A 13,191-nucleotide genomic window follows, 5' to 3' on the forward strand; every position below is an offset into this window, starting at 1 on the left:
TACAAATTTTGAATTATACTTTATAACAGTCATGAACTAAGCATTCTACCTCAAGAAATTCAAGCAACTGCTTTTAAAAGGTCCACTGTCATGAAATGCATGTAATGATTTTTAGTATGCTATTAATGAAAAAACAGCAGAAACGGAAAAATGGATTGCACGGGTGCAAAGGACGAGAGCTTCGTGGGTTCCAAATGACAAGTAGGTGTGTATACAGCTACTAAAAAATTTAAAATTAAATCAAATAATAGTTTGGGGGTGGGTGACATAATCCTCTCAGAATGTAACAAAAGATTCGTGCACCTAAGTCAGGGGTGCTGAATGTGGCTCGTCTCCATTGCCGCCGTTGGGCCGCGGTGGCTCGTCTCCTCCGTGGAGGGGAATTGGACGGGGAAGCGGCTTGGCTCGTGGGTGACATTTTTATCACTGCCGCAACGTGCAATCCATTTTCACGACGAACTGGGTCTTTTGGAAACGTGTGAAGAGTGAGCCACGACTGCAAAAATCATCAATTCCTGGTTCTTCAACACAAAATCCAAGAGACTTTCCCTTGCGGGAGATGAAAAAAATATGCTAACATTCTGACTTGTGAAAAAAACAAATGGGTTCATTCCAGATGATTATTTTGGTTAATCACATAGTAAATTTGTTTTATGCTTCAGTGGCACAATAAGTAGCTGCAATCAAGCCTCTTGTTAGCAAGCTATAGACCCAGACTCAAATCTCTTTCATAGTTTCGTTTTTTATTGAACAAAGGTGATTAACACTGTTATATCTATTCTAACTTTTGATACAGTATTTGCCAGTAGTTAAACCTTTACTTATGCAAAGAATGAATACTTCAATGATCAACATGCCATTTGAGACTGATTTGTGTGGGTGGCTATTTTTAGACATCTGCCACATAGGGAGGCTGTTGTACCCATGAAATGTCTGTTATCTGACTCCAATTCAATCAGATATGGCTGTCATGATTACACAGGTATCCAATCAAAATGGATTTACAGACTGGATAGCTTAGTCATGCAACTTCAATATTTCAGCTCACTCACGTCCAACTTGAAAACATCTTGTCAGTTGCTACCATTTTGACAAAGTGGCAAAATTTGTACCATCCTTTGTCACTCTAAATTTGGTCAGCAAACAGTTTTTCAATGAGTAAAGCAGGTAACATGCTAGGCCCCAATTCACAGCTTGTGGACCGGCCCTGAATTGAAATTGTCACTGAAGGTGATTTAAACCAGTAGTTTTTAGATGAAAACCTTTTCAATGTGCTGATAAGAATTTTTATCAAGTTACATTAAACAGTTCTTCCATGCCATATAAATCAAATATTTACAATGAGCCCTCCATTTGCTGAGTCATCATCCAGTTGGCCCTCGCCGCTCACGTTGAAGCTCAAGACGTCGTTCAGTTGGCCCTTGCCGCTCACGTTGTAGAGATGGTAATCATTTTGCTCATGGTGGCTTGCTTTGTCTTGAAATACCTCCTTGGTTGCAGGTTGGGCTTGACCCCCCCAAAAAAAAAAAAAAAAATATAAATAAATAAAAAGGTTACATTAGTTCCCATTGAACTAAATTGAAGGGTATGAGAATAGCCAGACTGTAGTTTTGTACATTTTTAATTTACTATTTTAGCAGAAAGCTAAAGTATTGTACACTTATCTGTTTTTTTGGTGGTAACAAGTAAAATACCTGTTTAGTAAAGTATGGCTTGGCTCAGTAAAAAGTAAAACTTTGAACCAGATGACACATAGCCTCACCCGGAGTGTGTAGTTTCAATGGAGAGTCCAAAGAATCAAGAAGTTTAACAAGTCTCTGAAGTGAAACATAATCAGGGGACGCATCTGTAACAGATAAAACATCTTGATATCACAAAGATGTAATTGATAAGTAAGCTACCAGCTGACAGACCTTTTTTTGGCACAGCATCGGACTCCCCTTGTTTCACCGCACCTGGAAAACAAAAGCCTGCAGACGCACAAACACATCTTAACAATTCTAGGAAAATCACCGTTTTACCACAAATTATGTAAGAGCAAAGTTTTAAACTAAATTAATCACCATTGTCCATGAAGACAACACAGAGAAACAGAACCAAGAGCCAAACACCAGCCATTGTGCCAGAGACAATTGTGAAGGAAAGTGACCAGGCGAGCTTTTATAGCAGGTGAAAAGTGTCCACAGCTGGCGCTAATCGGTTCCAATGAGCACCAGATGTGCCACCAGTGCAACAAGATTGCAACATTTAAATCAAATCAAATCAAATCAAATGTCAACCTCAATTGATATGGATAAATTTATGTTGCACTCATTTTGGTTAATATAAATTATTTTTCACATTTTACTTTTAAAGCTATTTTATTTAAAAAAGGTTCTCACCCTAGAATTTGATCATTTTTATGATTCGTGAAAATCGAGGGATTACGGTACTCCAGTGTTAAGCATGTGTGGCTCACAGTTGAGAGGTTGGGTTCAAACCTGTGTGGGGTTTGCTTCTTCTTGTATTTCCATCTGTTTTGTTCTGGGGTGGAAATAGGTTACAAATACTTGCAAATGTGAAGACGTACACAAGGTTGGACACGAAAGAAGGAGAAAAAGATCTCTATTGGTTGGCCAGACAGAGGGAAAAACATGGGAAGGATGTGCAGCAGGTAAGGGTGATTAAGGATAAAGATGGAAATGTGTTGACTGGTGCCAGTAGCGTGCTAAATAGATGGAAAGAATACTTTGAAAAGTTGATGAATGAAGAAAATGAGAGAGAAGGAAGAGTTGAAGAGGCACGTGTGAAGGACCAGGAAGTGGCAATGATTAGTAAGGGGGAAGTCAGAAAGGCACGACAAAGGATGAAAAATGGAAAGGCAATTGGTCCTGATGACATACCGGTGGAGGTATGGAAGCAATTTGGAGAGATGGCTGGGGAGTTTTTGACCAACTTATTCAACAGAATACTAGCGAGTGAAAAGATGCCTGAAGAATGGAGGAAAAGTGTTCTAGTTCCCATTTTTAAGAACAAAGGCGATGTTCAGAGCTGTGGGAATTATAGAGGAATAAAGTTGATGAGCCACACAATGAAGTTATGGGAAAGAGTAGTGGAGGTGAGACTCAGGAGAGAAGTAAGTATCTGCCAGTAACAGTATGGTTTCATGCCTAGAAAGAGTACCACAAATGCATTATTTGCCTTGAGGATGCTGTGTGTGGAGTGGAAAAATACAGAGAAGGTCGGAAGGAGCTACACTTTGTCTTTGTGGATCAAGAGGAAGCCTATGAGAGTACCAAGAGAGGAACTGTGGTACTGCATGCGTAGGTCTGGTGTGGCAGAGAAGCATGGTAAAATAGTATAGGACATGTATGATGGCAGCAGAACAATGGTGAGGTGTGCCTTAGGTGTGACAGAAGAATTTAAGGTAGAGGTGGGACTGCATCAGGGATCAGCTCTCAGCCCCTTCCTGTTTGCAGTGGTAATGGATAGGCTGACAGATGAGGTTAGACTGGAATCCCCTTGGACCATGATGTTCGCAGATATTGTTATACGCAGTGAAAGCAGGGAGCATGCAGAGGAACAATTAGAAAGATGGAGACATGCACTGGAAAGGAAAGGAATGAAGATAAATAAAACAGAATATATGTGCATGAATGAGAAAGGTGGAGGGGGAAGAGTGAGGCTACAGGGAGAAGAGATAGCGAGGGTGGACGACTTCAAATACTTGGGGTCAACAATACAGAGCAATGGAGATTGTGGTCAGGAAGTGAAGAAACGGGTCCAAGCAGGTTGGAACAGCTGGCGAAAGGTGCCTGGTGTGTTATGTGACAGAAGAGTGTCTGCTAGGATGAAGGGCAAAGTTTACAAAACAGTGGTGAGGCCGGCCATGATGTACGGATTAGAGACAGTGGCACTGAAGAAACAACAGGAATCTGAACTGGAGGTGGCAGAAATGAAGATGTTGAGGTTCTCGCTCGGAGTGACCAGGTTGGATAGGATTAGAAGTGAGCTCATTAGAGGGACAGCCAAAGCTGGATGTTTTGGAGACAAGATTCGAGAGAGTAGACTTCGATGGTTTGAACACGTTCAGAGGCGACAGAGTGAGTATATTGGTGGAAGGTTGCTGAGAATGGAGCTGCCAGGCAAAAGAGCGAGAGGAAGACCAAAGAGAAGGTTTATGCATGTGGTGAGGGAAGACATGAGGACAGTGCGTGAGAGAAGACGCACGAGATAGGCTTACATGGCAAAAGATTACACGCTGTGGCAACCCCTAATGGGACAAGCTGAAAGGAAAAGACGACAAGTACTGCAAATGTACATACCTTACTTGAGGGTATCTTTTGATTTTATTTGTTGAAAAAGTTATTTTTCATGAACTTGGCAATTTCTTGAACTGAAATGGACTTTTGGATACATTTTTGAACTCATCATACTATTGATTCTGGTCTAATCAAACAGCTGCATCATAAGGTTGATAACTGACTCGGGAAGGGTGTGAATTCTGGTCTTGTTGGACCTCAATGCGGTGTCACAGGTGAGGGTATTCATGGATGCCCCTGCCAATGTATTCTGTTTTGACCCAGCATAACATCCCAACTTCATTGGAATTAGGTTTGTATTTTACTGTCCAGTGTTATTTTGCTACAACGCAGTTCACTTTATGCAGACTTGCTATTAAACGGAGGCTGTATTTTTTTTTCTTTGCCACACTCCCATCCCCAACCTAAAAAAAAAAAAAAAGTTAAATGCTTTGCATGGATTTAAGTGGAAGAGAGCTATTCTCCATTCTAAGATACAGAATTATTGGCATTAGCTACCCATAAACTACTCACGCAACCTACAGTATAGAAACTACACAATCCAGAGCAACATGACAACTCCCAACAGTAGAACCACTGCCTTTACTATCTGACCAAAAAAAAAAAAACTGATCTCAATTTGTTTTCCACGTAAACTGAAGTTTGTGGCTTTAATATTCTAAGAAAAGCTGACCTTTTTGATGCTACACAGGTGGGTAATATGCAACAATTACTTGATTCACGCTAACTTTAAATAACACTTGCCAGAGTACTTTAAATGCATTGTAATTTCTACTTTTCCATGAGCAACTATGAGAAGGAAACTGACAACTTTTATCTGTTATTTGTGGGTGGGTATTTTTAGACTTCATCCTTGCATTCTGCATGGGAGGGTGTCATTGTAGCAAGCAAAAGTGAACACTCCCTTGACCCTCAGATAAAGCTGTAACATGATTACACAAGTAACTTTCATCAACTAACCAATCAAAACAGATGATTTGAGAGAGAAAAAAAAAAAAAATTTAGAGTCTACATAGATTTGTCACATCAAAAGTAAAGCAGGTACCACACTAGGTCCCTAGCCAGTTTGCAGACCAGCCCTTAAATGAAATGGTGGCTTTCACTAAAGGTTATGTAACATGTAGTCTTTACATACCTTTTCATTGTGGTAGAGATAAAGATTTTAATTGACAAGTTACATTAAACAGTTCTTCCATGCCATACAAATCAAATATTCACAATGATCCCTCCATCTGCAGAGTCATACTCCAGTCTGTTATTCTGGGTGACACTTTGGACTTGTAACGATTCACTCTGTTGGGTGTGGCTCATTGTGTTGTTCTGGTTGACACCCTCCTGGACTTCCTGAAAGATGTCGTTCAGTTGGCCCTTGCCGCTCACGTTGTGGCTCACGGCGTCGTTCAGTTGGCCCTTGCCGCTCACGTTGTGGCTCACGGCGTCGTTCAGTTGGCCCTTGCCGCTCACGTTGTGGCTCACGGCGTCGTTCAGTTGGCCCTTGCCGCTCACGTTGTGGCTCACGGCGTCGTTCAGTTGGCCCTTGCCGCTCACGTTGTGGCTCACGGCGTCGTTCAGTTGGCCCTTGCCGCTCACGTTGTGGCTCACGGCGTCGTTCAGTTGGCCCTTGCCGCTCACGTTGTGGCTCTGCTGGTCATTTCGCTCATGGTAGCTTGCTTTGTCTTGAAATACCTCTTTGGTTGCAGGTTGGGCTTGACAAAAAGATACATTAGCGCCCATCAAACTAAATTGAAGGGGTATTAGACTAGCTAGACTCTAGGTCTCAAATATATGGCATTGATAGGCAGATTGTATAATTACCCATGTAACCAGCCATCTGATAAAATTAAGTCAGGGGTGGGAGCTTTCATGCTCAAGAAGTTAAAGCATTGTGGCTGGCATAGTTTGGTAATTTATGAGAAGAAAAATTTAACCACTAAACCAAAATGCTCAAAAACAAGGAAGTCCCCCCAATCACTGAGGTAACCACATAGTACTAAGTCATTTGAATTTAAAAAAAAAAAAAGGGGGAACATGCTTGATAAAGATAATAAAAAAAAAAATAATATTAATTAGGACAACTACATTTTTATGCCACACTAAGTAAATGTCTATACATTGGAATAAGAGTTAATACCACCCACACCCACACCCACACCCACACATTATCCATTTTTGGTGTAGAAGAGTAAAATACATAAGTAAAGTATGGCTTGGCTCAAAAAGTAAAACTGAACCAGATGACACCAAGCCAGCCCAATAGCCTCACCCGGAGTGTGTAGCTTCAATGTAGAATCCAAAGAGTCAAGAAGTTTAACAAGTCTCTGAAGTGAAATATAATCAGGAGACACATCTGTAACAGATAAAACATCTTATCACTAAGATGTAATTGATAAGTAGGCTCCCGGCTGACAGACCTTTTTTCAGAACAACATTGGACTCCCTTTGTTCTTCCCCAGCTGGAATACAAAGGCCTGGAGACACAAACACATCTTACCAATTCTAGGCAAATAGCCATTTTACCACAAATTCAGTAAGAGCAAAGTTTTAAACTAAATTAATCACCATTGTCCATGAAGACAGCACAGAGAAGCAGAACCAAGAGCCAAACACCAGCCATTGTGCCAGAGACAATTGTGAAGGAAAGTGACCAGGCGAGCTTTTATAGCAGGTGAAAAGTGTCCACAGCTGGGGGTAATCGGTTCCAATGAGCACCAGATGTGCCACCAATGCAACAAGATTGCAACATTTAAAATCAAATCAAATGTCAACTTCAATTGATATGGATAAATTTATGTTGCGCTCCTTTTGATTCTTCTAATTAATTTTTCACAAGGTTCTCACCCTGGATTCTGCCCATTTTTATTATTCATGAAAATCATCGAGGATGTACGGTACCCCAGTGTTAGGCATGTGTGGCTCACAGTTGAGGGATCGGTTCAAACCTGTGTGGAGTTTGCTGCTTCTTCCTGTTTTTACATCTGATTTGTGCTGTGGTGGAAATAGGTTACAAATACTTGCAAATGTACTTTAGAAGATGATAAATAAATATGTTTTACTTATTTGACTGTTGTGTAGACATGTTTGATCTTCCATCTTTTATTTTTTTAAATGTTCACACTTTTTGTTACATCACCAGGTTTATTATTTGACTATCTGCAAGACAGTTAAAAAAGTGGGGAGTTTAATTGGTAGCTTGATTAAATCAGGATAAGCTTAACTCATAAGGGGAAATATTTCATAGACCTTTTGAGATGGAATACGTTCACAAGTAAATAGTTAAGTTGTAATAGAAGTTTAGAATAGGTTTCTCATTTAGATTGAGGAAAGCACTCAGGTTAGCTAACTCTCAAAGTATTATATACTTGAGGTGCTACATCCCCATAAACTAACAAATCTACATACTCACGCAATCTACTTGAACTTTCAGACCCACCACATCTTGGCCACCTACACTTCCAGCTCCTTTCTGGTATGCACAACTGATCAATGCAAGTCAACACTAGCAGGCATTCAGTTTATTCCCTTTGGCAATTAAGTCATTAAATTGATCTGCAAACTATTTTCATTCCTTGTGCGGTTGTTGGGACACACCCTAATACCCTGCTGCTGGATCAGCATTATATTCTGTAGACTATCGCAAGACTCGTAACTTTAAACTGCTCCCCTTGCCCAATTGTCATTGCACTGGTCTATAACAGGAACTGCGAACAGGTAAAAGGCAGTCTGTAGAATGATAATGTGGAGCATGACAGTTCTAAAAGACTGCATCTTGCACATCTAAGGGAACAGCTCTTGTTCATCTCTTTTCTGAATGCCGTACCAGATTACTGGAGAGGTGTTTACACACTTTGTCAAAGCTGATTCAAATGGTACAACCACAAGCCAGATAAAATTACAGGTACATGTAGAATGTATTTGACTTTCCTACACTTTACAAATCTTCCCTCTTTTGAGCAAAAATTACCCCTAGTTTTTTTTTTTTTTTTGGACAATTGACAAAAAGTAGCTTCACACTGAATTTTTTGGAAAAGTGATGCCAGTCTAGTGTGTACAAGTTGATTTTGCCCCCCCCCCGAAAAAAGTGACTGAATTGAAAAACAACACTATACCAAAGCACTTTAGAAGAAAGCCCACTGAAGTACAGATACCTCCTATAACAAATATTTAAACCAAACAAAAACAAGGTTCTGCAGTTCAAAAAGGATCTGAACCAAGAATAATATTGAATGATAAAAATTAAGTTTCAAGGTTTTAAAATTCATGGAGTACACAGTATACCAATCTATATTGGTATTTGGTGGTGAGGAGTGAAATGCCCATTGAGTAAAAGTATTGCTTGGCTCAGTAAAAAGTAAACTTTGAACCAGATGACACCAAGCCAGCCCAACAGTCTCACCTGGAGTGTGGAGCGTCAATGTAGAGTCCAAAGAATCAAGACGTTTAACAAGTCTCTAAAGTGAAACATCAGGAGACGCATCTGTATCACCTCCAGCTGTGCAACAAGTGCAAAAAGTCTCCAACATAAAAAAAAAAAAAAGTGTCAGCCTGAATTAATTTGGATAATGTTAGGTTTAAACCCAACCGCTGGATGGCTTATGCAAATGAAGGGACAAGAGAGGTCTTCAATTTAGCCAGGGGAGACATGGGTTTGGCTGACCAGGTTCAACTTCTACACCCACTCTGAGTCAGCCTTACCAGCGTCCCCCCTTTTATTAGTTTCTGAAAACAATGTCGTCAATACCTACACAAAGACAAAGATGAAAGTAAACATTTCTTCAAATCTGCAGCATTGTCCAAATAAGCCTGCTAGAGATCAGTAGGGCATCTGATTTACAGCATGTCTATGGTATTGAGGAGCATCTGCTTTGACGTTAGCAAGGGGGTGGGTGCATCACCCCCCAAGGTTTCGCTGGGTCACACTCTTGAGTCACTCTGGGCCGCTCGCAAAGAGAATCATTCGGGCAAGGATGATATCAACAAATGCATAATAAAATAATAAATCTAACATAGATATGTTGTGCTCCTTTGGTAATTGTAATTCATTTTACTTTTAAAGCTCTTTTATTTAAGAAAGGTTCTCACCCTGGATTCTGTATTTGATCACAACTGGATGAAAACTACTGAATACAATTGTGGCTATTATCCATCCATCCATCCATCCATACATCCATCGGTGTGCTGGACCCTATCCTAGCTGTCAATGGGAGGGAGGCAGGGTACACCCTGAACTGGTTGCAAGCCAATCGCAGGGCACATGGAGACTGACATTGGGTTTACTCACAATTGCATGTTTTTGGGATGTGGTAGTGCCTGGAGAAAAACGACACAGGCACGGGGAGAACATGGAAACGCCACACAAGCTGGGCCGGGATTTGAACCCTGGTCATCTGAGCTGTGAGGCAGACAGTCCGACCAATTCTACCACTGTACTCCCTAATTCAAAATATTTGTATTGGAAAGAATTTAAAAAAGGTACCAGCGCCACAACACATTATGAAGTCGCGAATGAGGTAGTCTTTCAAAAATAATGTAGTGACTCAGTAACTGCAGGAATTACTTTTCCCTGAGGAAAGCAATCCAGTACATGCCCAACAGTACTATGTTGTCTGTCTAAATGTGCTGCTACACTATTTTTAAATTATCCATTGATTAAACTTTGTCGTGTGCCATGGATGTCATTAACCTGTGACATCGCTGAGGTGTTATGGATGCCGAAGTAATTTTGTTGGCAGCCTTCAGCTCAGTGATTCTCAGCATGTGAGAGGAGGTGCTGTGGTATGAATTCTGTGGTTCTCCGACTTAGTTTTCTAACTCTTATTAGAAGTTTTGAGATTTTAGTGTGAACTGTTTTTCTTTCTCATGGAAAATACAAATGGTCAGAAGCTGATGTGCAGCACCTGGTGGCAAGGTATGAGCTATTCGACTCCTGGCAGGTAAACCATGAATAAATCCAAGAAAAGACTCATTTAAAAAATCCAAAATAAGGTTAAAAAAGTATTAGTTGGCTATTGTTTGTGAAAGTCCTTTCAAATTCAAGTTGTTTGCATGTACCTGTGCTCAAAGTGACAATTTCCAGAACAGGAATTTTAGTTTGAAGTAATGATTTGCTGCAGTTCAATTTAGCTTTAGTTTCAAGAATATAAGGACTCAACCTATTTGAAAGTACACAATCCTTCATACTGCCATTTGAGATGTGTTAGGAGCCAATTTAAAGCTCAAGTGTCGTCAAACGGATGATTTTTGGTATGTTATTAATGAAAAACCCACACCCAATAAGGTCCTATGTGTTTTTTCACCACAAAACATGATTTTGACATATACAGCTTTTTGTAACTCCCGCTATGAAAATCCTCATGAGGGATTTGTTTTCGAGAAGAAGCAGGAAGTGACGTACATGACAGAGGCGCCCCCTAGTGGACTCGTTTTGTTTCCATTACTTTTACCTCCGGGAAGGTAGCTCGTTGTACCTTCGTGTTAGCCAAAATGCCGGCTCATTGCATTGCTGGACATTGTTTGAACACTTGGGAGAATGGAATTACCCTTAAGTTTGAAAGAGACCCTGTTCGTTGTGAAAAATGGATTGCACGGGTGCAGAGGACGAGAGCTTTGTGGGTTCCAAATAACAGGTAGGTGTGTATACAGCTCCAAAAAAAAAAATAGTTTGGGGTGGAGCACGTAATCGGTCTCTCACATAATGTAGCAAAAGATCCGCGTATGAAATGTGTTGATATGGGCATAAAGCTACTAAAAAAAATAATAGTGTGGGGCGGACCACGTAATCGGTCTCTCTCATAACGTAACAAAAGATCCGCGTATGAAATGTGTCGATGTGCGTGTCGCCCAGCCAACAATGTCTCAATAGTGTTCATCGAGTACTGCGGCGACTTTGAACATACCCCTAAAAGCAACATAGCTAGGGTCCACCTCCTTCTTATATGCCACCACTGGCACCAAAACTCAACCACACCGGCTGAGGCGCTGCGTTCAGCGGTCACAGCTTCTGCCAAGGCTGCGTGTTGAGCTTTGTGACAGGGGTGGCGCTGAAGAACCCAGTCGAGAATGCGTTACTCAGTCGCGTGCGCGCATAAAGAGCTCCGGCTCGACTGTGACCAAAGCAGCACCGCTCGGCTCTGTCATAAGCCACACCGGTCGGCTGCGATGGCTCATCTCCGCCGCGAGAGTGGATTGGACAGGATGTGGTTGGGCTGTGATCGGATATCTGAATATGGCTCGAAACAGTGTAATATTGCCCTGAGGGCTGGAAACAATAGTGTAATATTGCCCCGGTAACTTCACTTGGATGTGTGGTGTTCTTTTTGAAAAGAACTACGGTGTCAGAAAAATGTAAATATGTCTGTTGTTCAGCTTATGTAGTAGCAGGCACTGCGCGTTTAACGGCGAAAGTGATGTCAAGGACAGATGACGCGACTAATATGGCGACCACTTGGATGTCGAGGGACACTCAATTGCACAACTTTGTGCCCACTCTCCGCTCACTTTTTTTTTCCCCCCGTAGACATTGAAGTGAATACTGTTATATGCATTTTTCATTACAATATCTATTTTAGAATGTTAATTTTATTCTCAGGTGAACAAGCCAGATAAAATTACAGGTACATGAAATATTGAATCATGGATATATTTATTTCCTACACATTACAAAATCTTCCCTCTTGACCAAAATTTACTCCTACAATGTAATTCGTGGTACTTTGTAAAGTTTTAGGACCATGGACCAAAAGAAAGTAAACATTTTTACAAAAAGTGATGCCAGGCTAGTGTACAAGCTGAATGTTTGCAATTCAATCAAATTGATTAAGGTAAAGATTTTAATTCAGACAGGTTACATAAAATCACTTTAATGCTGTGCAAATCAAACATTCACAATGAAACTCTGATCTGCAGAGACATCATCCAGGGTGACACTTGGGACTTTAAGGGATTCACTGTGCTGGTTGCCGCTCACGTTTTAGCCCTGCTGGGCGTCGTGCAGTTGTTTGCCCTTGCCGGTCATGTTGTAGCCCTGCTGGTCATTCTTTAGTTGGCCCGCTTTGTCTTGAAGTAGATCTTTAGTTGCAGGTTGGACTTTACAGAATAAATTACACAAAAAAAAAAAAAAAAAAAAAACCCATCCCATTAGTTCCCACGGAATTAAACCACAGTACAGTTTTAAAATTTAGGACAAAAACAAACTGCACACTTAAAAATGTAACCAGCCACCTGTTCATGATAAGTCTGGTGGGAAGAAGTCATTGAAGTTTTCTAGTTCAAGAAATTCCAACTGGTGCCTTCAAGCAGGACGTTAAAGTTTAAGAACCAGTGTGACAGAATTTTCCTGGGGGGGGGGGGAATCATAGCAAGTACATATGAATAAATTGGAATAAGAATATCTACACTTGTGTAATTTGTTCAATGGTGACATGTGAGTTGCTTGTGAAATCAAATGAGACTTTGCAACTAGATAATACAAAGTCCTCCCAATATTCTCACCTGTCGTATGTAGCGTCAACATTGAAGCCAGAGAATTAAGAAGTTGAACAAGTCTCTCAAATGAAAAATCACCAGGAGACACATCTGTAACAAAAAAAAAAACAAAAAAAAAAAAAAAAAACAACATCACTAAAATAGAATAAATCTGTTTGGTCTCTGCTGACAGACCTTTTTTTTTGGCACAACAGTGGACTCCCCTTGTTTCACCCCTCCTGGAAAACAAAGGGCTGCAGACACACAAACATAGCGAAGAAGTTCAAGACAAATACTTACTGCTACAAAAACTCAGCTACAGAACAAATGAAGCCAAAAAATAACCCTTGACCATGAAGACAGCATGGACAAGCGCAACCAAGATCCAAGCAGAAGCCATTGTTCCAGGGGACAGTTGTGGGAAAAAAAA

The 13,191-nt window shown here is 40.7% G+C and overlaps 1 protein-coding gene and 1 long non-coding RNA gene across 4 annotated transcripts; both read right to left on the bottom strand.

Moving 5' to 3' along the window:
* Positions 1-5,449: 5,449 nt before the first annotated feature.
* Positions 5,450-7,017, bottom strand: LOC133495760 (uncharacterized). The gene is made up of 4 exons (XM_061810709.1): positions 6,861-7,017; positions 6,713-6,769; positions 6,565-6,648; positions 5,450-6,007 (listed from the first exon to the last, which is right to left on the bottom strand). The coding sequence occupies exons 1-4, from the start codon at positions 6,913-6,915 to the stop codon at positions 5,508-5,510; spliced, it is 696 nt and encodes a 231-aa protein (XP_061666693.1). The 5' UTR covers positions 6,916-7,017; the 3' UTR covers positions 5,450-5,507.
* A 5,124-nt stretch (positions 7,018-12,141) lies between these two features.
* On the bottom strand, positions 12,142-13,191 carry LOC133495690 (uncharacterized). 3 transcript variants are annotated; one of them, XR_009793642.1, is made up of 5 exons: positions 13,114-13,191; positions 12,957-13,015; positions 12,789-12,872; positions 12,519-12,633; positions 12,142-12,383 (listed from the first exon to the last, which is right to left on the bottom strand). It is a non-coding gene; the product is annotated as an uncharacterized LOC133495690 (long non-coding RNA). The 3 variants fall into 3 exon arrangements; XR_009793643.1 differs by having other exon boundaries at positions 12,957-13,000; positions 13,062-13,189; XR_009793641.1 differs by lacking the exon at positions 12,957-13,015 and having other exon boundaries at positions 13,062-13,189.

The sequence above is a fragment of the Syngnathoides biaculeatus genome, chromosome 22, assembly GCF_019802595.1.
Source record: "Syngnathoides biaculeatus isolate LvHL_M chromosome 22, ASM1980259v1, whole genome shotgun sequence".
NCBI classification, from domain to species: Eukaryota; Metazoa; Chordata; class Actinopteri; order Syngnathiformes; family Syngnathidae; genus Syngnathoides; species Syngnathoides biaculeatus.

Excerpts from the sequence above, each read along its gene's own strand:
- LOC133495760 (XM_061810709.1), bottom strand. The coding sequence starts at position 6,915 with ATGGCTGGTGTTTGGCTCTTGGTTCTGCTTCTCTGTGCTGTCTTCATG. Across the intron at positions 6,770-6,860 it reads TGCTGTCTTCATGGACAATG|GCCTTTGTATTCCAGCTGGG; the intron begins GTGATTAATTTA and ends TTGTGTCTCCAG. Across the intron at positions 6,008-6,564 it reads ATTGAAGCTACACACTCCGG|CCCAACCTGCAACCAAAGAG; the intron begins GTGAGGCTATTG and ends CTTTTTGTCAAG.